The sequence below is a fragment of the Lepidochelys olivacea genome (genome assembly GCF_965140295.1).
Source record: "Lepidochelys olivacea isolate rLepOli2 genome assembly, chromosome: 6".
Classification (NCBI taxonomy): domain Eukaryota; kingdom Metazoa; phylum Chordata; order Testudines; family Cheloniidae; genus Lepidochelys; species Lepidochelys olivacea.
The window spans coordinates 82,840,318-82,868,260 of NC_140416.1; the positions used below are offsets into that span (position 1 = coordinate 82,840,318).

The 27,943-nt window shown below is 37.6% G+C and overlaps 1 protein-coding gene across 3 annotated transcripts in view; it reads right to left on the reverse strand.

The window, feature by feature from the left end:
• RALGAPA1 (Ral GTPase activating protein catalytic subunit alpha 1) overlaps positions 1–27,943 on the reverse strand; it is a 235,006-nt gene that overhangs the window by 63,175 nt on the left and 143,888 nt on the right. For all 3 annotated transcript variants that reach the window (XM_084632410.1, XM_084632409.1, XM_084632408.1), the window contains 6 exons: positions 26,890–27,021; positions 24,100–24,283; positions 13,224–14,085; positions 11,001–11,072; positions 9,385–9,508; positions 7,150–7,305 (listed from right to left, as the gene is read on the reverse strand). In XM_084632410.1, the coding sequence (XP_084488536.1) occupies positions 7,150–7,305; positions 9,385–9,508; positions 11,001–11,072; positions 13,224–14,085; positions 24,100–24,283; positions 26,890–27,021 (1,530 nt within the window). The remainder of the gene's footprint in view (positions 1–7,149; positions 7,306–9,384; positions 9,509–11,000; positions 11,073–13,223; positions 14,086–24,099; positions 24,284–26,889; positions 27,022–27,943) is intronic.

Sequence of the window (27,943 nt, forward strand, 5' to 3'; positions counted from 1 at the left end):
ATGACTGCGGTCAAAGTCTCAGCTGGTGCCAAAGATGTGGCCAGTATTGTAGTGATGGGCCTTGGTACAGAGGTACTCAGTGCTATGGTTCTCAGTGCAGAGGCAGACAGTACCAAAGTACTCTGTGCTAGGAGATTTGGTGTCATGATCAGTGACTTGCTGATGGTACTGGAGGCAGTACGGTTCTTGGCGTGGGAGAGACCACCGGTGCTGACTTGGGTTTCAGTGCAGGTACACAGAGATGGGACACCATTTCTTTAGGCATTTAGAATAGTAAGCTTCAGGGGAGGCTTTTCGTCCCCCATTTAGAGAGGGGATTTTGTGTCTGTTCTGATCCCTAGTGCAATGCTCCTTACAGACCCTTTCCAAAGACGTCACCAATGTCACTGATGAATGGTGCTTATGAGGTTTCACAGGAACCTGGGGTGGTGTCTTTGCTCACCAGGTCACTCAGTGCATGGGATGAGCCTGGTACCTAGAGCTTCTTGGAAGGTCTGCTGGGGTCCAGTAGGGCTTGCATGGACACTTCCAGGAGGAAGAGTTTCAGTTTTGCCTCCCTCGCAGCAGTTTAACACACACAAAGGACCCAAGGCACAGTAAACCTGTAGAACTCATTGCGAGGGAATATTGTGAAGGCAAAAGCATAACTGGGTTCACAGAATAATTAGATAAGTTCTTGGAGAATTGGTCCATCAAGGACTGTTAGCCAAGATGGTCAGGGATGCAACGCCATGCTCTGAGTATCCTAGCCTCTGCCTGCCAGAAGCTGGGATTGGACGAAAGGGGATGGGTCACTTGATAATTGCCCTGTTCTGTTCATTCCCTCTGAAGCACCTGGCATTGGCCACTGTTGGAAGATAGGATACTGTGTTAGATGGACCACTGGGGTCTGACCCAGTATGGCCATTCTTATGCTTTTTGAATCCTCTTGGAAAAGGACTTGTAAACTGGGCAGTGCTCCAAAGCACAACCCTCTTCCAGGCAGTACAGACATTGGGAATGCCCATCATTCACCAACATCGCTGCTTCAGAGGAGAGGCAAACCTTGAACCCCTGCAACTTGAAGTCAAACATTTTAAGTTCTTGTAGAGAGGTGCACTTGTACAGGGGAGTGGGCCCTTGTACAAGAAGAGAAAACCTATCACTACTCTGAATAAATCTAAAGTTTTGGAGGTTTTTTAAGCCAGTAGGCAAAGAAAATTTATTTAAGTTAACAACTAACTACAGAAATGAACCAGCTCAGAGCATGGGATGTGGACACTACAAGGTTTTGTCTTGCTGCCACACGTGGTAAGAAGGAAATTAGTGAGAGTTGGGGCTGCCCCACCCTTTATACTCTCTGGTGTAGGGAGCGAGAGGATGCCCAGGGTGAATGTGTGGCCCCCACAGACACAGCTATTTAAAATAATCCAATCTTGTGTGCCTGGGATGCAAACACACCAAGAGTGGAATCCGTGTGGATAATCACTCAAAGATTATGTTTATAAATTGTCATAGCATAATTGAAGTTGACGGAGCTATGACAATTTACACCAGATGAGGATGTGGCCCTTTGTGCCTCAGTTCCCCACCTGAAAATCAGGGTAACAACACTTTCTTTTTTCCATGCTTTGTCTTGTCCATTTAGATCATGTGCATGAACAGTGGCTAGCATAATGGATCCCCAATCTGAGTTGGGAATTTAAGGCATGACCATATATAAATGATAAACAATAGAAAGATAATTTATCCCTTTCAGCTACAGTATACGCTTTGAACCTCTTCTTCATTGTTAAAAATAAGTAAAAACACTCAAAAATTTGGAAAAGCCAAGTTATCTGCAATTTTAAATCAAAATACTTTAAAATATTCTTACTATACAGCCATCACCATGTGTCAGCTTTCCTAATATGTTTATGTTAACTGAATACAAAAGAAATGTGAAATAAATATAACCAGGAGGGATGATCAAATCTAATTTTGATACATTAGTGTCATATGCTGTACATGTTACAATACCAGCCAGACTTAATACTAAGCTGCAGGCTACACTGAGATTTCCAAATGGCAGATTGTTTTAAGTGATACCAAGTATAATTGAAGTAATAAACGATAGAAAAAGCAAAGCACACTGTCAGGAAAAATTTAAGTATTTACTTTTTAAAATTAAATGAGTTAGGTTTGGAAAGGCAAGACAACTGAAATAATGCAGGGCTCAATTTACAGAAAATTCCTTTTATTTATCTCTTGCATTAACCCTTGAACTCTTGCCAAAATTATTTGTAATTTCTAGTACCCACTTATCTAAAGAAGGAAAGGGAAAAAAACTATTTCCTTTTATAACGAAAGCTAGTCTTCAAATTTTATTTTGTTTACTTCAAAAATAAAGTTCACTAGAGAGGTACAGCAGGAACACAACACAGCAGAAAAATTTAGGAAGCAGCTTCTTATTGCAAAAAGGAGTAGTTGTGGCACGTTAGAGGCTAACAAATTTATTTGAGCATAAGCTTTCGTGAGCTACAGCTCACTTCATCAGATGCATTTAGTGGAAAATACAGTGGGGAGATTTATATACATAGAGAACATGAAACAATGGGTGTTACCATACACACTGTAACGAGAGTGATCACTTAAGGTGAGCTATTACCAGGAGGAGAGCGGGGTGGGGGTGGGGGGAAAAACCTTTTGTAGTGATAATCAAGGTGGGCCATTTCCAGCAGTTGACAAGAATGTGTGAGGAACAGTGGTGGGGTGGGGGTGGGGAACAAACATGGGGAAATAGTTTTACTTTGTGTAATGACCCATCCACTCCCAGTCTCTATTCAAGCCTAAGTTAATTGTTTCCAGTTTGCAAATTCATTCCAAGTCAGCAGTCTCTCGCTGGACTCTGTTTCTGAAGTTTTTTTTTTTGTTGAAGAATTGCAACTTTTAGGTCTGTAATCGAGTAACCAGAGAGATTGAAGTGTTCTCCAGCTGGTTTTTTAATGTTATAAATCTTGACGTCTGATTTGTGTCCATTTATTCTTTTACGTAGAGACTGTCCAATTTGACCAATGTACATGGCAGAGGGGCATTGCTGGCACATATCACTTTGGTAGATGTGCAGGTGAACAAGCCTCTGATAATGTGGCTGATGTGATTAGGCCTATGATGGTGTCCCCTGAATAGATATGTGGACAAAGCTGGCAACGGGGCTTTGTTGCAAGGATAGGTTCCTGGGTTAGTGGTTCTGTTGTGTGGTTGCTGGTGAGTATTTGCTTCAGGTTGGGAGGCTGTCTGTAAGCAAGGACTGGCCTATCTCCCAAGTTCTGTGAGCGTGATGGGTCGTCCTTCAGGATAGGTTGTAGATCCTTGAGGATGTGTTGGAGGGGTTTTAGTTGGGGGCTGAAGGTGATGGCTAGTGGTGTTCTGTTATTTTCTTTGTTCTCTGGGCCTGTCCTGTAGTAGGTGACTTCTGGGTACTCTTCTGGCTCTGTCAATCTGTTTCTTCACTTCAGCAGGTGGGTATTGTAGTTGTAATTAGTTGTTATTGCAGCTACTTTTGGCAAAGTTACATATATTTAGCGTCTATCTAACACACCTTCAAACATTTGGTTAAGTTCTTCAAAAAAGGTTGTTTTAACATTAATTTTTTTACTCCTGTAAAATAATGGATGTGATTAATTGCAATTTTATAAAAATATTAATATTGCACTAATGGCCATGCTTTATGGTCTTATGCCTTTAACCATCCAGTTTGTATTAAAATCAAAGCAAAACAATTAGCTATGAATTATGGGTCTATAATTCTTTTGAAGGGCTTTGACAATGTCAAACTAAGCTTGAGCCATTTATGTAATCACCAAAAGTTTCAGTTGGATTAATAAGCTAATAATTAGAAAATGACCTCTTTTGTTTTAACACCATATGTATAATATATTAATTAAGACACTTTCACACCCTCCCCCTCCAAATTTCCTCAAAGTGCTAGCAGTAGCTAGATAAGGGGGTAAGCTGCATGGGTGAATGTGATATCACTCCCATGGTGAATTGTGAGATTTTATAATTCTTTCTTAATTTTGACACTTTCATCATAATGTTACCTTTGTAACTGTATTTAAAATATTTTCTATTTTGACAAATCCTTTCACTTAGAAAAATTCAAAGATGAAGGATACATATGCATTAAAAATTTTATTTTTAATTCATCGTTTAAATTTTAATCCGATCTCTAAAGCATTCCCTTCTCTTCCTTTTCAATTCATCTTTTTTTCTGCTCTTTAACTGTTCTCTTTTGACTCCAGTGTTTCTAAGGTATCTAAGATACTTAAAATTTTATTTACTATTCAGAAAGATTGATAGAAAATAAGTTTTAAATTGGCCTAGCATCTGAAGCACTAGAATCTTGATACTGCAGTGGTTGGGCTGGCAGGAAGAAGTTTTATTTTAATTAAATTTAATTTCCATTTATAAGATGAACCTATCATCTACCTCTAGGCACATTACAATATAGAAACCAGCAACAATTCTTCAGCCAACCAAAGTACAATAAATAAATTGTTCAAATTATAGAAATAAGACACACACTTAAAAACATGGCTAAACACATTCAAAACCCTCAGTGAGTTCAAGATCCAAGGTCTTCTTCCACACAATTAGAATATGTCTATGCTGTAAAAACAAAAAACAAACAAAAAACCACAGCAGTAAGTCTTAGACCCTGGGTCAATTGACTTGGGCTCAGTAGCAGTGTAGAGATCCCTGATAGGGCTGGAGTTTGGGCTCTGAAACCCAGAGACAGGGATGGGTCTTAGAGACTGTGCAGAAACGTCTACACTTCTATTTTTAGCCATGTAGTGCAAGCCTGAGTCGATTGACCAGGGCTCTGAGACATGTTGCTGCAGGGTTTGGGGTTTTTTTCAGTGTAGACATACCCTTTTTTATCTCCCTTCATTTCCTCCCCTTATATCACCATTTCTGTGACCTCAGTAGCGACAGTTTATTTTTATTTCACATTTTATATAATCTTCTGCTGTAAAAGGTCACATGCTACACACTGTATTTAGCACGTCTTAATAATAAAGAATAATATTGTGGATTACTACTGTGAGTACTGCTGAAGTGTCTAAAGGTTCCAACTGGAATCAGAGGCCCAGTGTGTTGAGCACTGTAAAAACACATGAGACATTCTCTCCCCTGAAGAGTTTAAAATCTAAATAGACAGACAGAAGATGGGAGGAAAAATAGAGGCAAAGAGAGGTAAAGTGACACGACCAAAGTTACACAGCAAGTCAGTGGCAGAGGCCTGGTCTACACTGGGGGGTGGAGGGGGGAAGGCGGAATCGATATAAGTTATGCAACTTCAGCTACATGAATAACATAGCTGAAGTCTATGTACTTAGATCTACTCACCGTGGTGTCTCCACTGCGGTGAGTTGACTGCTGCCGCTTCCCCGTCGACTCTGCCTGCGCCTCTTGTGGCAGTGGAGTACACGAGTCGACGGGAGAGCGCTCGGGGGTCGACTTATAGACATACCCTGAGTTAGGAATGGAATCAGGTCTCCGGACTCACAGTGTAGTACCCTATTTATTAAGACCATACTGCCTCTCAGAATAGTCTAAATCATTGAAGAATGTGATTACAGGTGAAAGTGGAAACAAATGGGGTTTAGGTGAGAATATCAAACTGTAACTGTGAAAATGGTGACTGATTTGTACTTTTAAAAAAAAATTTATATCACCAAAGGACTGGACCAACTCTGAAATGTGGCTAAAGGTATTAGCTATGTGGAAAGGATTGAATTCTCTTGAAAACAGATATAAGATTCAGACTGCACTTTCTGCTGAAACCTGTAACGTTTAAAATGTTGGGTTTTTTTAGTTATCTAACGAATAGTGGAAACAAATTTTCATTATGTTTTCCCCACATCACTTTTTAAATCACTCTAATCCAAAAAGGTTATTGATACATATTTCTGTATGCAAAGTACACTGGTTTCTTCAAAAAGGCTGAGACAGGAATCATATTGTTACTTTAGTTATACTCATTAAAAAATTATGTTGTTTTTGCTCTTAAGATACTTTAATAATTTGGTTAGGAACCTAAATACATTGACTGCACTTTATGAAATAGAAGAGTAGAGTAGGAAGTACCCATCTTAGGCATGCAAGAAAAATATTTTAAAAAAATTGTATAATACCACTTTTAGAATTAAAAGTCAGTTTATAACAACAATAATGATAATAAAAAGATATAAATTATTTTCTTCAAGTTGAACAAAAAGAACAAAAAAAGTCATTAATAATTGAAGTTGCCAGAGGCATGGCTATTTCTCTCTATACTGTCAACTATCTAATTTAATTAGAAGTATTAAACTCCATGCTGAGGTCAACCAGCCTCACTTCCTCCAATATTACACTTCAGCCAGTGCTCATTAATGTGTCTACTGAATGGATTAGCACATCTGAAGATATATGTACAGAGGATAGGGGGACAGTCTAATGATAGCCAATTGTTCATTTGTAATAGGACACATGTTTGAGGCCTCAACTTATTATCACTAATGTGGAATTTATTAAATTCTAAAGAAAAAATACCAATACAGAAAGCCATTTTTCCCTTAAGGTGGATATAAGAGAGCAGACTTCTGCTGAACATTTGTGTCATCACCAAAGCTATACAACTAAATTCACTAAATGTTGTCAAGTTCCGAACATTTTGATTTTCTTTTAAAGGCAAATGTTCTATGAACATGCTTAGCTGCAAGACTTGCAGAACAACAAACATTCATCTTTGGACTATGTATTCATCAGCTATTTCGAGAAGTTAACAGTTCACGTCCAGAAGTCTCAAAGCACTAGAACATGTCATTCAGATTTGGAGCTTTTTCTTCCACATAGACTATTAACTCCGTTCCTTTTCCTCTCCTTACATCACCATTCCTGTGACCTCAGTAGCAATAAGATGTACAAATGTGACATCTTCTCTGTCAAAATAATTGGTTGGTAGAAAGTAATTTAATAACACAATAGTCCACCCACCCCAACCAGCTTTAATAATATATAAACTGTTAGAGGCACAAGCATCGTATTCTTTTTAGAAAAAACCTACAAATTATTTTAAAGGAATGATTTCTAAAATCCCTTGATATACTGTTACCTAAGGGAAAAGCTGTATCCAAAACCACCTACCTTTTTTGTTAGAGAGTCATCTGAATCAGAAGGCATTCTTGTTGACACATGAAACATTACTTCCACTGTAGAGGTAGCAAAATATGGAGTGGTCAATCCAGTGCTTTTGTTTTTTTGCAATCCTCCCATAAAGCCACAATGGTTTGTGAGATTCACCTAAGATCAAAGCCCATGTAACATTAGGGGGGGAAAAAGTAATATCCGGTGACAAAGATACTCTTCAGAGAAAGCCTTTTCAAGCATCATCATATACATTTAAAAAACCCATAATTCTCTGCTGATGCTGATCCTTTTGTACTATTAAGTTTATCTAAAGGAGCAGAGACTTCCTAATTAGAACAGGTTTCAGAGTAGCAGCCGTGTTAGTCTGTATCCGTAAAAAGAAAAGGAGTACTTGTGGCACCTTAGAGACTAACAAATTTATTAGAGTATAAGCTTTTTTTTTTTTTTTTTTTCCCCACAAAAGCTTATGCTCTAATAAATTTGTTAGTCTCTAAGGTGCCACAAGTACTCCTTTTCTTTTTACTAATTAGAAGGATTTAATTAGAAAAGAAACTAACTGCAGTGAAGGAACGTCTGTATTTATTGGCACAAGAGGGTAGAACAACAATCTCAGAGACTGGTGGGAGGTAAAGGTTAAAGGGAAAAAAGCAAGAGTGGTGTCTTGTCACTCTCCTGGGAGCCAGTACTAGCAGTTGCTTTTCTTCTCCTCAGAAGACATGGGGAACCACCAAACAGAGAATCGATGGTGATTGTTCTGGCTTTCCAACAGAAAGGAAGGGCAACTGCTATAGTGCTGCTGGCCCCATCACAAACACAGATATTGCTGTCCCATATTTTTTCCCATTCCTGAACACTGAGGAGGGAAGTAAGCAGTAATCCTTTTGCAGTGGGTTATTTCTCTTCGCATTATAAATCTAAATTAAATGCCTTTTTAAGTCGGGATTACTTTCCTTAACTGAATATTAAATGTTTTAGCCTCTTGGCATGAAATTCTGGATTTTTTTGTTGGTATAATAGCAAATACATTATTGCCTAGTGTGAGATTAAATATGTTTGAATCTGCTTGATTTAACTTTGTAAAAATGTTGCTGCAGAACTGCAATAATACATTATAATACGTTATCAGGTTTACAAAACTTCTTTAATAGTAAAAAAAGTGCGTTTCCATCAAATTTAAGACTTATTTGCAAATTTCCATCATATTTGCAAATTTTCAGTTATGGCTTTGAATTTCAATTTTCCATTCTTATAAAGTGAAAATTGATGCTTTCTGATAAGAAAAATTCCCTACACTTAGAATGTGTGTGGAAAGTCACTAAGCAAGCCAAAATTTGCCAGCTTTGGTCAAAGCTTTTTCATAGCTCAAGTCAGGAGCTGATATATTGCCTTGGAATTAACATACAAATTCAAAAAGCAAGCGTTAGTCATCTAAGCTACTACTGTTTCTTGATCATTAAGCAAACTATTAAATATTAATTTCAGGTGGCACTTCCAAGAAAGCCAGAAGCAGTGATGATTCCTGCACTTCCGTGGGACAGGTCTGTGCCTGAAGCTTCTTCTTATTGGTGCTAGTGGGGGGATCTGTCTTGAGCAGCCAGAAAGAGATGGTGATGACTGTAGAAAAGAGAATTTGGACCAGGGGAGAGTCAGTAGAATAGAACTACACTGAACTAATGCTCTAATGGTGGTAGTGGTACTTATATGATTATGCCATACCATCCACTTCCGACTGGTGAAAGAGATGGGTGTGTGTGTGTGTGTCGCTCTCCAGCAGGCAGGGAGAAGAGGAGAGAGAAGCAGCATGCCATTATTTCTCCAACTCTCAGATCTGAGCAATGTGCAGAATCTTAAATGAATTTAACACCTTTCAGGCCTACACAGCAATACAGACATAGTTTAGTTAGTGTATAAAAGTCAGGAACAGGGTGGCTTATTGCACACTATTGAACAGCCTCTGATTATGTAGAAGCTTCCACAGGTTCCCCTTTCAAAGCCAGTAAAGCTTTGCTGTCTCAACAGTTGATCTACATAGCATCACTGACATAAGTATAACCAGAATTTCCCTCTTAGTGTCCTATTTTCAGAATAGGATGTTTCAGTAATTGTGAGCAGTAATAAGGAGTAATAGAGATGGAAGATTAGAGAGAAAAACAATAAGCCTCCCGTTTTATATTTGTTTTCTACAATCTAACACAAAACTCAGAAGTTATAAATAAAACTTAAAACACACACCTCCCAACCCAGGCCTGCTACAAAATCCTCATAGGCTTGGCTTCCTCCAGTGTTAGTGAGGATGGAGTGTTTATCTTCTTGTCCCTCAGCAACATAAAATACTGCAATCTTGTGTGTCTCTCGGCTGTAAAACATAGGGTTGTCATTGGATTGTCACAGAGTATGAGTTCACTTTCAAGTCTTAACACAGACAGAAAATAAAAACACTATGCACAGATCACAGCTTTCAGAATCAAAAAGGCAGTGAAAGTGTAGTATAATTAAAAAAGTTTTTCTTTCTATTCTTTGACCATCTTCTATCTTTTCATGTTCTTATCCTCTTCTATTCCTTTGCCTTCTCTTTTACAGTTTGCTAATAGGAACTTTCACGTGTGAAGGACCAATTCAGCGTAGTGGGACATCGGCTGAAATCAGCAGCAACAAATGGTATAATAATGTAGTCAGAAAGTTGAATACGAGTTTTACAGCTGAAGACATGAAATAAACAAAACCTATGGGTTGGGCATTATTTTACATTATGAAGAAGACCCCTCATTACCATTAATAGTGGTAATCCTTGCGAATGATAAATGTGTCTCAGGAAGATGAATTTAATATCCTCAAGTAGCAAGGTAACTACTTGTTTCCCTGGACTGCTGATTGGTGGATACAGAGTTGAGCAACTTAACACAGTTTCCCACAACTGCCCTACTAATTCTGATACTACTAATTCTATAGCTGTTGAGACAGACTCTTGATCCTTGGAGGACAACTGACAAAATGAAGAGTAGCCAGCAAATTGTAAATTCCTTGGCCCACTCTTTAATGTATTAAATACAGTCTTTCATATTCAAAAATACCCTTCCAATAAAGAGAAAGAGCACTAAACAAAATTTAAGATCTTTTAAAAACTAAATGCATCTCCAAAACTTGCACTTACTCATCTTGAAGCTAACCTACTGATGGGAATAAATACTGAGATCTCAACAATGATACTTGTGTACTAGATTATATTTCTCTGACATTCACTACTGAGAGCAGATGCTATTTTGGCGTCCATTCATAAAAGATTTAATAAAACATCTTAAAAGAGAAACTACAAGCTTGAAAAAGTGGCTTGCAATGGACAGTGACTGAAACCTTTGTTGGTCACGATTTCATCCTGAAATAGCTTTAGCTCTCCATGAGAACCTCAACTCTAATCACTTTCATTCATTCTCAGATATTGATGGCTTTGATCCACAGCTATAAAATTAGTTTCAAAGCTACTGTAACTGAATTTTAGTATGTTTCCCTTTTATTAGATATGTAAGTACAGCATTTGGGCATTATAGCACGTTTTGCATAAGGATTTTCATGGAACACAACAAAAATAGTATTTGACAAACGAATTACTTGTTTTGGGGGTGCAGGGTTTATTCTCTTTTATGATAATCTATTAATTAAATTTTCATTTCATTTTAGTTTCACTTAATTTTTAGCATGTACTGCTTCCAAAATTTAGTGAACATGAATCACTTATTGGAATATAAACTAGTCTCCAATTCCATATAAACAATAGTTCAAACCCACTTTGAAAAATAAAATGATTAAATAAATTAGTAAGGTAATTAGGCAATTTTTAAAAGATAACTTACCATTGTCTTGAGTCCAAATTTCTAAGTTCTCGAAGTAACTTTTCATTTTTTTTCAGGAGATGAAAGCTCCTTCTAAATAGAGAAAATTAATAACATTTGTATTACTTGTCCAGTAATGGGTATAGGACAATACAAAAACATATTTCAGTTCCATTCATGCAATCACCCACAATTTTCTTGCCTTCTCAAATTTCCTTTAAAAATAAATTATACACATTGTCAATTTTATGCCAGAAGGTCTTCTGCATCCTTCTTGAAGTCCTCTGTGTAACTCTACTTTTGCCAACTTTCCCCTCTCAACCTAGTGACTTCAGCTCTCTGCCGAAGGCTGGACAGGACTCCCTTTGGAGCCCACACAATTTACTACATAGTAGGCCTGAGGATAGCTGCTTAGTGATACATGACAGATTCATAGATCTCAAGGCCAGAAGGGACCATTTGTGATCATCTAGCCTGACCTCCTGTATAACACAGGCTATAGACAGGTTTCAGAGTAGCAGCTGTGTTAGTCTGTATCCGCAAAAAGAAAAGGAGTACTTGTGGCACCTCAGAGACTAAAATTTATTTGAGCATAAGCTTTCGTGAGCTACAGCTCACTTCATCCGAATAAATAAATTTGTTAGTCTCTAACGTGCCACAAGTACTCCTTTTCTTTTTACAGGCCATAGAATTTACCCAAAATAATTCCTAGAGCATATCTTGCAGAAAACCAACCAAACTTTATTTAAAAATGGTTAGTGATAGAGACTTCACCATGAGCCTTGGAAAATTGCTCCAATGGTTAACTAGTTTCACTGTTAAAAATTTACACCTTATTTCCAGTCCGAATTTGTGTAGCTTTAACTTCCAGCCATCGGATTGTGTTATATTTTTCTCTACTGGATTGAAGAGCCCATAACAAAATATTTGTTCACCGTGTAGACACTTATAGACTATATCCAAGTCAACCCTTAACCTTCTCTTTGTAAAAATAGATTGAGTCTACCACTATAAAAACTGAACTCTACATTCCTGAATTGCAGAGCAAAGCAGAGTATATCAGCCCACCTAGTCATCTGTAATGCTTTTTGTCTTTTAAGAAACAGTTATGTTTCAGTAAAATAACCACTATTCAATTTTTAAACCTTCTTGATATTACCCATAAAATACACCGAAGTGAGGTTAAGAGCAGTACCCATTGGAAAACAGGCTGCTTTGGCAAACTAAAGGCCCACTTAAGTATTAAGAATGGTTGCAACACATTTGCTACCAAAGTTCTTTGTGATCAAAATGTTTCACTCATATGACTGCAATATTATTTTATTGATCCAGACTTATTCTAGGTCTATAGAATATCCATTTTCCCTTCACAGCAGGTAAGTATTTTGATGCTTAACCCTGATCTTCTAATTATGAGTTCCAGATTTCACTCAGAGATATGATTTTAGAAAGGCCCTTACATTCTGAAATACTAATTCTATATTAAAAAAAAAAGGTACAGTCAACACAAAAAGTACCTTTCTTTCTCACAGAATTTTTTTTCACCCTCTATTGTTATTTGCAACATTCAAGATTATCCAAACTGAGAGAAATGAGTGGAAAAAAATCCCTCTACTTTTCAGATTTACATTTGTGCACTTTTCTAGGGAGAGGATATGTGCATCCCCTTTCCTCAGGCAGGGCAAGAGAGTGTTTACCAGTAACCCAGCAACAACAAACTTGCTGCTATTCCACAGCTTGGGTCTGGTAGGGAAAGGTGCCTCGTCTTCCCCATATTCCTACAGACGCATAGAAGGACAGCAGAGAGGAGGCAGTAAGGGTGTCTTTCTCCACCAATCTAAGGCTTCTTAATGGAGCTGCTGAGGAGAGCAGAGTAGGGAGAGAGAACATTCTCCCACCAATAGCATCCCTGCACTGAGCTGGAAAGGACCTGTCTTCAATCCCGTCTGCATGGATTTTAGGGAGCAATAAGATCATCAAGCTGTTCCCTCCTCTCCCCAGTTTCTCCACACAGTGGGTTGAAAGTAATAAAAAAAGTTTCTTCCCCGTTAGTAGATGCCCACTCCCCCATCTCAAAAACTCTGCTGTCAGTTGGCCAAAGGCATTCTTGGCCTAACCAGTTCTACTGCCTAAAGTTAGGAGGATTAATAAAATGATGAAGGAGAGTTACATAATTGTTACCAAACACTGCACTTTTAAACAAACAGTAATTTGTGTTAAACAGTTTTTTGTTTTTTTTTTTACCTTTTATCCCACGAATTCATTCCCAATATACTGAGAAGTAATCTGCAATAGTAAAATGCTGATTGGGGCTTTTGTGGAGTTGGCTCATCCTGTTCCACAGCCTTCATGTTTAAGTCACTGAAGTGTTTTTCAACAAATTCTCTCTCTTCTGTGTGTTGTTTAAGAATTGCATTGATGACGTCATTTTCCTGTTTCTCTGAGATACAGACAGGTTGAGGAGCAGGTATGTTCAGTGAGACTCCTGCTCTCTGTAAGCATTCAGGACTAGTGACACCTAAATAATGTAACAGCTCATCAAGAGCATCTTCTTCATCCCTAATTGTATCCCAAGTTGGCACAGTTTCTCTAAATTTCCTTTTTACTTCAAGTGCAATTCCATCCCTTACAGATACAGCCTCTACACGATCAGATGATGGGGCATCTTCTGGTTTCTCTTGCTGAAATACAGAAAGCGCCAAAAAAGTATGTTCTGATAATCCACATAAAGACGATGGCCCATACAAAATGGCAGAATCCCATGAGTATTTACCAGACAGATCACGCACTATAATTCTGACATTCGAATTAGCAGATGCAAGTCCAGCAGACAATCCTCCTCCAGGCATATTCTCTTCTGCTTGGATTTGTATACAAGAGACTAAAGTAGTGTTGTTTAATACAAAGAACTGGAGGTTTGGGCTCTCAAAAAGTTCAGGAGAAAGCTCAGGACTTTCACTGTAAGGATTGTCATTGTTCTCACAAACTTGGCTGGTTAGCATAGCAGGGCCTCCACTCATTGGATAGTGGCCTAAATGGTTCACCAGATGTGTTATCACAGTACGAGCAGCAATGGAGATTAAGCCTTGTTGCATGTGAGTTTTCACTGTAAGACAAAGAACACTGTATTTAAAATTAAATTTTGGGGAAGCAACATGGAGATTTAAATATTTATTTTGGATTTTTATTGCCTAGATTTTTCAACAAAGAATGAGCTTTATGAGACTAGGACACACCTAAAACAACCAGGGAAAATATGGATTTCCAGGAACTTTAGTTCTAAGTGTGAAGAAAAAAGTGAAATAATCACCACAGTTATAGAAAGAATAAACATTCTATAATTGTAGAGCGTAGCCCATTTTCTCACCACAGCTTTTATGAAGAGCATAGGTCCACTTAGATATACAATAGTGATTCTTAAACTATTGAAAACAGATCTTAAGCTGCTGCTGAAGTAGAAGCTATTGCACGATAAGCAGTCCATCATCCAAAATTGCAACAGATTTTTGTATTTTGGCACAGTAGTACTTTGATGAGGAAAAACACAGATATAAGTGTGTGCAAAAAAAAATCTAATCACCCTAATTGCCCAAGGGAGTATACAGCTGCAGGTTAAATTAAGAATGACAGTGGATCATTGGAAAACATTGATCAAAGTTCAGGCTATTTATATACAGGAAACTCTAGCAGTAGCAAAACAGAAAATAAAAATCTCACATTGAAACTGAAAAAAATATGTACATATAAAAAATTTCAGTCTGAAAAATTTCTGGGAAAATCAGCAGGGAAAAGAGGTAAGTTAATCCTGTCAATTCTGTCTAAGTTTCATTTTGCTAAAGAAAATTCTTACTTCTTTGCCAAAGATTTTCCACTCTTATGGAAATTATATTAATTTGTAACAAGGGTTTCATAATTTTTATAACAAGCCAAGCATGCCTAAGAATTATTTTTTTAAACCACACTCTGGGCTGGATTTTCTGGTCCAGTAAGTCCATACTCATACAGTGCAACGTGGCCTTAAACCCGTTGAAGATAACTGGTGGAGAATTCTTCCTGCAGAGGGGAGCTCTCCAATGGTACTACTAACCCCTTTCCTCTCTCCCTGCCCCCTCCACAGTGTAAATGGAAGGAGTGGGTATATTGGGAGCAGAGAACAGGGAGTGGAGGGAGTGTGCCAGAGCAAAGCTTTGTTAAGCCACAGCTTGCACCAGAGAGGCTGAGGCTGAGTAGTCCTGAGCAAATCATACCTGGACTCCCTGCAGAAAAGAAACAAGGCTCCATTTCTCAGAATTAGGTAGTCTATACATGATTGTAAAATATTACTAGAAAGTGTGGGTTTCTTTGGATTTTTAGTAAAAGTCTATTGGACTGCCTATTTCATTTCTAGCCTCTTCCTCTTTCCATGCAAAATTTAAGAGAATATATACCCAATGTCCAGTTTATGGTATAAACTGGAGTAAACCAAACCATTTCCTTTTATACTATACAAGTTACAGTAATTTTTATACTAAGCAATAAATATTGCTTAATAGATATAAAACAGTTTAAGGCACAAGGTTTCTTGAGCGCTTTGGCAAAATAAGGGTAAAATGCATAACCTATAATGAATTTCTGTGAAAATGATTTAATGCCTGAATTTAGCAAAGTGTTGAGTGCACTTTGCTCTAACTGTTGACAGTAATTACTGATACATATATCTTTGTCTTCTGAGTGCAACAGAAAGCATAAATACGACAATGTTTAAAGTATCTAAAAATCATTTGAGAATGTTAATTTACACAAATCTTCACAAAAGCAAAGTCTGAGTTTGGAATAGCTGTACAGCATCACCCAGATGTTAACTATTTAAATAATTTAACAAATTCTACTACATGCCAAAAAAATAGGCAAAATTCAAGCTCCTAGTTAATGTTTACAAAATGATTTCAAAATAGCTGAAAATATAGTATCATTACATATTAAGTGGATTTGACAATGTAGACAAGAGAACAAGAAAAAATATTCTAGCTTCTCTAGTCTCTCTCATGGTTGAAAACAGAGACTCTTTAAAAACAATCAGTTAAGTTGAATTCCATGCCCAGATATGGAAAGCATGCAAGCAAATTAAGTTATAGTGCCCTCTGCTGAAAAGTAGCAAGGACTTGCAAGCAAGTTTGTACAAGTCTTCTAGTGAAAATGAATGGGAGACTCTGAAAGTGAAATTTATCAAAGATTGTACTACCCATACTTCTGGGGGAATTCTGCACCAAAAAATTAAAAAATCTGCACACAATATTTTCACATTCTGCAAAATTCTGCATATTTTATATGTAAAAATAACACAATATAATCACACCAGTTTCAATTATTTTTGGTCATTTATTTCAAAATACCTGTCAGCCAGTATGTCTATAACAATACAGACAACAAAAAAGATTCAGAAAATGTTTTTTGACAAATAGATCCTTACTAGGCATATTAATACAGAACCCTGAGTAATAATTCATTTAAACTACAATACGGAACCATATTTCCTGCACCTCTCAGAAGGAGTGCAAAGGCTTGGGGGAGTCAGGGATAACAGAGGAGCTGAAGGAGAGGGAAGTAATTGCTGGGTAGGAGCCTGGATGTGAACTTGAAAGATTATTGGGTATTGGTGGGAAAAGTATGGAACAGGATTTTTGGGGGTGCGGGGAGGAACTGTTAGGTAGCTTCCCCCATGCAGACCTTGGCTGACACCTAAGCCTCTACCCTTTAGTCAGGCACATCTGCCCCTGCACCCCCTTGTGTCCTTGCAATCCCTGGCCACATGTGTCCATTCACCCCCACTCAGCCATCTCCCTTCACCCTGTAGATCTGCACCTCCTTCCCCCCTCTGCCCATGTGGCCCTGCACCTCCACTCCCATTCAGCCCCTGCCACAGTTTGTCGTCCCCCATGAGCCCCTGTCTGAGCCCCCCAGCAGCTCCACGCTGTCTGTCTCCCCATAGCCCCCCGTCTCCTGACCTGGCCCAACAGGCACTGTGAAGACGACAGGCTCTCTCTCTTCCCTAGCTGGCTGGGAGCAGCTGCTGTGTTCTAGTGCCAGAGTGCCCTCTGGTGGGCAAAAGACAGAACTGTAGCAAAATTCCAGCAGAAGCTTTTTTCTGTGCAAATTATTAAAAATATGCACAGCTCATTAATTATGCACATGCGCAGTGGCACAGAATTCCCCCAGAAGTATAACCAGTAAAGGGAGCTCTGCTATTGGATCACCTTTGCTGCAGATATTTACTCTAAGTGACTAGCACACTGTTGGTATTGTACAAACAAATAATATACTACTACTACTTTTGGGTTCCCAGGAGCACAGCAACTTTAGGCTTCCAATTTGTTGGCATTTCAAATTTGAGTCACCCTTAAGTGCTTTAGTTGATGCATCTCTGAAGGGTCAATCCATCCTTGTCTGTATACATGTCACCATAGAGTAAAAACAGATCTACTGAAAACTTTCAAAAGAAATGAAAGCTTGATAATGAGATGAGCAAGTGATTGCTGCTCTGTGAATTGATTATTAGTAATTTCTATATGGTATTGCCTAAAGACCCCAAATGAGATCAAGGTTGGATTGTACTAGACATTATACACACTTATGCATGCACATGCTGCACAGAGAGTAACTTGTGCCACGAAGAGCTTACAGTTTAAACAGACAAGACAGAAAAGTGTGGCGGGGTACCACAGAGAGGTGAAGTGACTTGCCCAAGGTCATGCAGCAGTTCAATGGCAAAACCAAGAATAGAATTCAGGTCTACTGACTTCCAGAGCAGTGTCCTATTTTTTTGAGCACCCTGCCTCTCAAGAATGCCACTTATGGGAAACCCATTAACTTCCTCTCCAAACTTCGAATTTTTTTCTTAGAGTTCCCACTCTTTCTAGAAAAGAAAGAGTTCCCTGAAGAGGGAAGGAGGGGCTGAGGGTTCACTATAATTTTAGTCAAAGTGTATTTTAAGAACTGCTCTACCAAAACAAAATGTCCAAAACAAAAACAGTTACATATTACAAAAAAAGTATGCAGAACACTCCAAATGGCTGTTTAGCATATATCTGACAAAAATTAGCTTAGTATATATTGCTCTGGCCCACCTACAATTTGTAGTTAGCTCCCTTCAAACCATCTTTACTGTAAGTGTGTAATAACTGATCTACTCTGATAAGTTATTAATCCTTTTAGAACATAAACACCAAATTATATAAACTGAGAGATGAGAAACCACCTTAATGAATACATTCCAGTTCCTTCTCTCCCTTACATTCAGTTTCTCTTTCCCTTGACTTAGACCATTGTACTCTGTTTTTTTTCCCTTTATTCTGCCCACTTCATTGATCTACATAGGAACATTGGACATGTGACCAGAAAGGACCTCCTAAATCATCAAGTCCTGTCCTTTGCTATCACACACAACTTCATCATATAATTCCATCATAAACTTCTGAAGCTTCATCTTAAAACTCTTCTAATGGTTAGACATCTACTTCTAATTTCCATCCTAAATTTATTCACATCCAGTTTATACCCATTTGTTCTTGTGCCAACATTTTCCTTTAGCTTAAATAGAGCAGGCACATCCCCTTTCAGCTTTTGTTTTGCTAGGCTAACCAAGCCAAGTTCTTTTAGACTCCTCTTGTAAGATAAGCTTTCTTCATTCCCAATATCATCCTAGTAGCCCTTCTCTGCACATGTTCCAGTTTGAATTCACTTTCTTGAACATGTTTCAGAGTAACAGCCGTGTTAGTCTGTATTCGCAAAAAGAAAAGGAGTACTTGTGGCACCTTAGAGACTAACCAATTTATTAGAGCATAAGGAAGTGAGGAAGTGAGCTGTAGCTCACGAAAGCTTATGCTCTAATAAATTGGTTAGTCTCTACGGTGCCACAAGTACTCCTTTTCTTTTCTTGAACATGCGTGACTGGAATTTTTCACGGACACATAAGATTGGTGGCTATTAGTCAGACTGTGATCTATTAATACCCCCAAGTCTTTCTCCTCTTTTGTTTCCAACTGAGAACCCCCCAGATCTGCCTTTGTGGTTTACACTGCCGCTCTCACTATTGTTAATACCAGTGGAATTGCACCAGTACTACAGCAACAGTGGGAGAATTTGACAAAAACAGTGAAGACAAAATCCAAATTTAAAACTCACCATTCTTTCTGGGAGAAAAGACTGGACATGATTCGCAGGAACAGAGGAGGTGCCAAATCAAGAAGTAGGAATATCAGATCTGGTAAGCCAATTTCATGGTGCCCAGAAAAGGGAAGTAGTACAGGAGGGATTAACTGCATTGTAGTTGGGACACAGCTTTCATTTCTATAGTCACCACCCAAAATCTGATCCTCATGAGAAACTTGTTGAACCTTTTCAGGCAGTTTACTGGTGCAGAAAGGACTCCAGACTTCTTTAGAGTGAGAAAATACTAAAAGTAAACAACTCTTGCTAATATGAAGGAACTGTAGACGTTCTACTGCTCCCGTTTCCAGAAGGGAGGCAATTGCCTCTCTCAAACTCACAAGAAAAAGGCCCCTTAAAGCAATATGGAGGAGGATGCAGCACAGTGGTCTTGTGAAGAAAAAAGCTGGTGTAGTGGGTAAAGCACCGGACTGGGACTGCTATTCCTAGCTCTCTCTCAGACTTCCTGTTTGAATCATGTCCTTCATTTCAAAAGGGAGCTGGACTGTGCCATAACTCTCTCTGTGCCTTATCTGTAAAATGGGAATATTTCCCAACCTCACAAGGTTTCTGTAGGGATAAATTCATTAATATTGGTGAGATGCTGAGACAAGTGCCATAGAAAAACTTAAATATACACATTAAATAATAGAAAAATAACGTCAGGCTATAGCCCTTCTCTATTGTACCAAGGAACCGGATGTATAAAGTGATACATGGTAAAGTGATATGCTGGGGAAAACTAAATCTATTGAACCCAACAGTCTTTATAAAGGAGACCCACACAGCAGTTCTGATTGGTTCTCTTTAGGATCGCTTCTTAGAAGAAGTAGCAGAGACTAAATTGTTTTGAGATCACGGGATAAAATTTACTATCTTAAATATAAGTATTATTATGTTATTAAAGAAACCTGTTTTCTATTGAGGCTGAAAGGATGACTGTTGATGCTCTCCTGAATATTGTGAATGACCCCAAGATCAGTAAAGTGGTTGGATGCCATGATATTGTTTCCTTCAGTCTCCTTGTTTAGCATCAGTCTACTGTTAAATAAATTAGGACCCTTTAAGCACAAATCCAGTATCTTACCCTCTCTTTCATGAATGGACTAAAGTATGTAACCATGAAAACCTCCATAGCATTACCACAACTACTATTGGCTGATCACAGTGTCAACCTAAAATTCCACATTAAGGGACACATCATGCCCAGAGTACACCTTTTTGTTCTATGTATTTATGGCTCAATAGCAGGCAGCATCTTAGTTAGTGATTATAATCATACTTGCTCATGATCACTTGGTAGTTTGCCAGGAGATTACCCTAGCTATTTTTTCCAGACTCTGAGATTCCTTCTTTTATGGGAAGGCTTGATGGTCTTTCACCAATGATCTAACAGAGGCTGCAGAATCTAAGACAATGCATGGAATGGAGGATTCCATGTCCTCTTTATGATATTTTGATAATCTTGGATCAGCAGGTGGCCATGTGGGCTTATCGCTATTGAAGTGGTGCAGCTGAGTGGGAAAACAATGACTGAGTGTCTCTCCTACTCCCTTTGAACCTCCTGGGCAGATAAAGACATAAGCTAGCTGTACACAGTCTAAAGAAATATCCTTTCCCTAGGCATGCTAAGCGCAAGTCATTCTGGTCTAACTGCAGCCTGTCAGAAGTGAATTAAGTGCTTTCTCTCCACCCACCCCCAGAAAAGATACATGTTACACCTTCAACTGTAATAGCAGATGGTGGCAAGACTTTAAGGAAAAAATAAGTTCTATTATTTTATTAATTTTAAATAAAAGTAAGAACTCAAAAAAAGTTGAGGAAACCTTTAGTTAATTTTAGAACCTAAAATCTACAAGGAAAGATATCTACAGTAGGTTGAATATTTGTTGAGAGGAATATGAAGAAGAAAATAGAAAAATATTCCAGAACAGTGTAAAAGCTGAGCACCTTTTAATAATTTTGACCCTGGAGTACAGTTCTGTGTGTGCAGTGGCTCTCAGCCTCATGTCCCAAGCACCAGCCTGTAAGAAGGTCTGACGTCCAAGAGACCCAGTACACAGATCCCAAAAGTGGGGTCTGTGGATGCAGTTTTGTAAGAGAAAATGATTTTGCCTGCAGCTGTGGAAGAAGTCCCCCCTTTGAAGGTTTTATACAATTGTCTGATTTTTGCCAGCAAGCGACACTGCAATAGCTATGTAATATTTAGTATGGGTTTTTTTTGTCTTAGCCTAAATACATATTGCTTTCACACACTTATCACAGGAAAAAATCCTGCAACAAAAGTTGAAAGATCAGGACTAGGTAAACGAACAGATTTTCCCCCCCACTTTTAACATTTAGAATGCTACAAACTCTTGATCCTGGAAAAATAATACAAATTGATTTAACTTTGCAAGATTTGTTAATATAGGAAAAGCCTTCCTACTATTTTTTTTTTATAGATTTGTATCTTGTAATTCCAGTGGTATTTAAACAAAACTCGAATATAGATTTTCATTTAATTTCAGAACGGTTTCTTGTAAAGGTCAGCTACACTACCACTTTGCCACAGACACATGGAAGGGAGGACATGGACACAGATTAACAAATTCTATATACCTCCTTAATCCCTACTCTTGCCTGCTTCCTAGGGAATTCAACAAGACTTTGCCTACTCCCTCATTGGGACGCCTGTATCAGTCTCTGAGCAGATGCTGACTCTAGTGCATACCAACATGTAGAGGGTTGCTCTGTGGATAAGCCTCCACAAGTCCCTTAATGGTGGACTTGTCCCTGAACAATGGGAGAAGTAATATGTCCCATCTCCCAATCACAGCGGTCAAACCTGCAAGGACTATCCTGCCTTTAAAATGCTAAACACATGACAACTGCTTATCTGATACAACAGACTCATGAATGAGCTTTCGTCCTAAGTAGAGTTTGGCACACTTTCTCCTTCTCCTTGTACATTTTCCCCACTAATACGCCTGCCCATTCTACCTATGTCCCCCAACGGAGTTGTATGAAAGCACCCGTACACTGCTAAGCCTATGTCTAGTGAGAGGAGTGTTGTGTGGTTTGGCTTCATTGTAATTCAAATAGTGTGCTTCTGCTCCAAATACAGCCAACCAGCATGCTCCTTTGCAGCTGAGATGCACTACTTGGCCCCCTATTTGACCTGGGTTCTGACTACTCTAATCCAAAAACTTTGCTTCTATCACATCCACCACAATGCAAACAAGAGAATATGCTGTGGGATGGGTAAAACAGTGCTTGGTACTGTTCCCTGGGTGATGGCACAGGCAAGGAGTGCCAGGGGGCAATTAAATCTATGTTATGGTTTGTCAATTACATTTGGTAATCTAGCCTACTCAGATTTACAAAGCCTTGAAACTTTAAAGAAAACATATAAGGTTACCATATCTCATCTAAAGAGACATAAGGAACACGGGGAATTACCTTTATTTAGAAATTTAACAAGAAATCAGAAAAGAACCAATCATGTGAGGAAATGCAAAATGAAGAAATCGATGCTAAGGCTTTGTGCAACTGGCATTCATTTAAAAAAAATCTATTCAGGGTTGTCTTTTCAGATTGTCAGATTAAACAAGCCACATAGCGTTTGTTGCAAACCCATAATTACAGATTATTATAGTATACAAAAGATGCAAGGCATAAAAAGCTGCTGCAATTCACTACACTGTAATAGAACATGCAGTGGAAGTTAATTCTGGCAAATGCTTTAAATATTAGCTTTACATAATACGTATAGGTGAAACTGTAATTAGGACAGAATGAATCCTTCAAAGCTGCTTTCATTCTGACCCTGCAGATGATTACTTTTTGCTAATAAGACCACTGCCATTTGACAAAAAGCCAAATACAGTACCTTTCTTCATTCTTCAGTAAATTTAATAATTACAGCTCCTCCTGCCAATAGTTCTCAAATCAGACTTGTTCAATCCAATACTGAGCTTATTAGGGGGCAGCTCTATGTTTAGAATTCTTTGGCCAAAAAAGTACTTGAGGATGATGAAGCGTGTCTTAGACAAGGGCACAATGATTAGCCATTTTCCCCACATAAAAAAACAGCACGTAGTCACTACAGACCACAAAATCACCTGCTGTTAGCACACAGCTGCTACAAAAAGGTTCTGCATTTATCTGGCTCTTAATATCTTTAAGGAAGCCTTCAGGGAACAACTTAATATGGAGGAAGAATAGCATTACAGAGAGTATTTGGTATCAATATTAAACTCATCTTTTTCAATTTTCTTTCCATTGAGGTCATTTGATAGATACATTTTACAAGAAATGTGTCACTACTTTAAATCTTAGTTTCTCGTGTCTGCTGTCTTTATTTCAGAAGAAAGTGTTCTTAATTTCGGACTCGGATAAAGTTTGAAGTAGATGACAAAACTGTATTCTAGAAATTAACTCTTTTTTTTTTTTTACAAATGTGTAAAATAGGCACAGAATGAATTATGACAGGTTTCAATAATCCATTTTTAAATATGGAAAACTTTCAACAGTCTTTCAAATTCTGTCATGTCAGTTTAGTGATATTATAAAATCACATTAGGAAGATCATAAAAAACAAAATTATAAAAAAAAGAGCAAAATTAAGACTTAAGTGCACTCATTTACCTAAAACAAAATGAGAAGTAAAACACTTACACATCACATTGCAGTATTTTACACTTTTAATACACATGAACAGAAGGATCCGTATAAGACTGATTTCCATGTTGTAAAGGATCTATTCATTTTAGTTAACTGAGTTGTAATTGTTCAAAATTACACTGTTTCATTCTATATTGATGAACACTACGTATTGTCTAAAATGACATTAAATATAATTTAAAATTCATTATGTAGACACACTTCAGTATTGGAAACCAAGAGACTGTCTATTCTCTTTTAAATAAGAGTTCATCCAGACAATTTGACATACCTTCTGTGACAGGCTGGAGCTTAGAAGATCGCTCTGAATCAGGGGAATGTAGTGGTTCTGGTTCTTTCAGGCTTTCTAAATGCATAAAAGGATCATAATCCACAGATGCCAAATCAGAAAGGCTTAAAGGAAAATATTTTGGGTTGCTGAAACACTGAGCTCCATAGACACATCCATGCAGAACCTAGAACAAGATCAGGATTTCAAGACCAATTACTAACTTTATTTCATTTTCTGATTAATTTGTTAAAAACAGAAAACCTACGACCAAACAATGAAACCTACTCAACAGGGTAAAAAGAAAATGTGGGCTAGTTTTAGACATTGTATGTTCATGGATCTGAACTCCTGTCTGCAAGTGCTATATTTAAGGAGGCTTCGTAAAAACAGCAGCATGTGTAAAAGGGATATGTAATAAAAATACAGTAAATATATAACTTATCATAAACCAGTAAGCAACCTCTACCTCTAGATTTCCTATTCTCTATGTATGTACATTTCAAATGTAAGATTTTGGGGGGGTAAAGTCTGTCTTTGTTTTGTACTTAATGTGTGGTGTAAATATATGGTCAGTGCCAAATTAAACAAAGGTTAAAATAATTCCATCTGTAAGGGTTACATTCCAATCTACATACATTGTCTTGTTTGTAGGGTTGACCTTCACCACGGCCCAGGGCCAGCTCTAGGTTTTTTGCTGCCTCAAGCAAAAAAATTTGTGCCCCCCCCACCCTTTTTTTTTTGGCTTTTAAACATGTTTTCACTTTGCAATGTTTAAGTTTTTATTTTAAACAGTCAAAAAAAAAACCCCAAAAAATAAAAACAGAGAATTTGTAGTTAGTGAAATAAAACAAATTTCCTACTAGTGCACTCATTTAATTTTAACATTACAATTACAAACAATTTGGGTTCAACTATACACTGTTATGAAAAACGTTAGTGTCTTCCGGTGTGCCCAGTTTCTCATAAATTAAAAGAATTTATATGAACTGAATTTTTCTGTTTTTATACTTGCATAGTCCTTTAATAATTCAGTGAAATTAAATTTTTTGCAATGGTACTTGCAACTGAAATTAATGCAAGTCCTGACAAACGATTTTGAGACATGGTGGACCTCAAATAATTTTTTGGTAATTTCAGTTTTGAGAAACTGTGCTCACCAGAAGCCACTGATACTGGTAATGTTAAAAGAATGCGGAATGCTATAGCAGGGTTTGGAGTGAAAAAATAATTTCTTGCTATAAATTCTAATACTTTTAGAGGAGAAGTTTTAGGACTTATTAGCTCAGATAAAGCTATTAATTCATTATACAATTCTACTCCATCAATGTCAGCAGCATTATCAGTACTGAGCGCTAAATGTAGGTCTTGGCAGTGCTTCATGAGGTCTTCTTTGGAAAACTGATTTTTAATATTTCCAATATCGTATACAAATTCAAAAATTTTACAGTAACCATGCAACTGATAAAATCTTTCTTCAATGGAAGCTATAGCTACATCCAAAACCAAAAAACTACATCTTTGGTCTGTGAATACACTAACCACGATCGATTAATTTGTTCCTCATTTTTCATTTTTTTCTTCATACTGGATGGCATAAATCGACGATTCGACTCCTTAAATGGATATTCAAATGTAGACTCTAGTTTTGAAGGACCTTTTCTCACAATAATCACTCGCATTGCATCAGTAATTATTGTCGGCCATGTACTCGGATCCGATCCAATGTCAGCTCCACCATCCAATAATTGTTCTTCAGTTTTAGATTTGGATAACAGTTCTTCGTTTCTGAACTCTTCAGCTGAAGTAGTAAACCTTTGTATGGATTGTGATTGTTCGTCTTTCTCAGTTAGCGAAGATAATCTTTGGTCGCATTGTTGTTCATCTTTATCAGTTGATAAAGATAATCTTTGGTTTGATTAGTCTTCATCAGTTGATGAATAATCACTTTCAATGCATTGCTTAGAGCTTTCTCCTTGATTGTCGACTTTTTAAAAATACTTATTTGAGGTACGAGATAGTTTTTCTAATTCTTTTTGCTGTTTCTCTCTTTGTTGCCAGTAGACAGCACCGGAAAGTCATTTTCGTTTTTGTCCCGGCATTTTAGCCCTATAACCACTGGCACTGACGTGACACGGAGATTGGTGTGAATGGTGCTGTTAGGGTGGCACAGTACACACAAGTAATCGTGATTCCTGATTTAATCAAACAATAACCATTAACGATTACACATTTACACACATACACATTATGAGTGACCGTGTCACGATGTGATACGATATTTTTCATGTCATGCTCCTATCACACTACTGGAGTGTTTTTTGATCTTCATGTATTATTTTTTTTTTCAAACATTGGTGGATTTTTCTGAAAAAAGAAGAAAAAAAAAAAAGAAGGATGGCCGGAATGCCGCCCCTGCTTGCTTTGCTGGTGCCTAGAGCCGGTCCTAGGCACTGCCCCTGAAATGTAAACCCTTTGAGTAGTATTCTATTATTTGTTTGGCACTGACCTTCTCCTGGACCAACATTATCTACAGCACTATATGAATGATTAAACTTCTTTAGATCAAACATCACAAAATGAGGCAAAAACTAACTATTTAGGATACATCCCAAGATTAAGTAGTTCTGGGTAAAATGCATAAGTTTACAGGCAGAAGACGCCTATAGTACAGTCACAGAATTTGAGTCAAATGAACAGAAGGGTTCTGTCTTCATTCCCCATAACTGACATCACCTTCAGCTTTACAAGTTTTCATTAAAAACAAAACAAAGCAATGTAAAGCACAAGTACCTTATACACACTATTAAGAACAGATTGTTCGGTCTTATTTTCAGCTCCTGTGGTGTGAAGAGGTTGCAGTAAGGTCTTTAAAGGCAAGGCCATTATCCAGTCCAATAAACAGAGAAGTAAAGAAACCACCAGCTGTAACAACAGTATTTTTAGTTATAATTCACTTAAAATAGCAGCCTGCGACTTTACATTTTTGACTGTATTTTGTTTTCCTGCTTTAGTCTCTCTTCCATACAGGTAATCAACCTTAGGCAATACCACCACATTAAAGTTACTTAAAAGCTATTGTATGCCTAAACTCCATATTGTAGGTGAAAGCTCTAGCTGCTGAGACCCCAACTTATATTCTGACCAAGGACTATCAATATGAATAGCTTTTCATTAACATCATCGTGATAGGTGGGTGAACAGATGTGCCTGTGCTGATAAATTTCCATGATTTTGCAAAGTTCATTGAAAAACAAATTTGTTTAAAATGACAGATCAGCAACATGTAAGTGGGGCTGGTGGAATGTTTGCACTTGAGCCTCATGGTAAAGAATAAAAGATCATGCAAGAGTAAACTATCTGAATTGCCTTTACTACTTCATAAATATGGTTATTATTCCTTCATAATCTGCTACTATAACTATACAGCACCATATATTCATTGAAGGATATCCAAATGCTTTCCCATGTCAACAACTATTTTACTCTATAATACACCCATCTTCCTCTAGTGGCTATTTTTACATTGTTCATTACACAACAAACACTCCAAGGTTTCAAACATGGATCAGACTACTAGTTCAATAATAATGGTAAATTCATGTCAAACAGCTCTCTCATAACACAATTAAACTTATTTGTAGTTTAAAAACCTAAGGAAGTGGCCATCGTGAAATAAATAAAACTGAGTTCAAATAAACAGCAACAAAATTCTTCAAAATACTTTAAATATGTTTTAAAGAGTCTTTATCAATGTGACAACAAAAAAACCCCTAACGCGATTTCTGAAACTATATTTTATTATAAGACATATAAGCATAATACCCATTTCGCAGCAATAATCGTA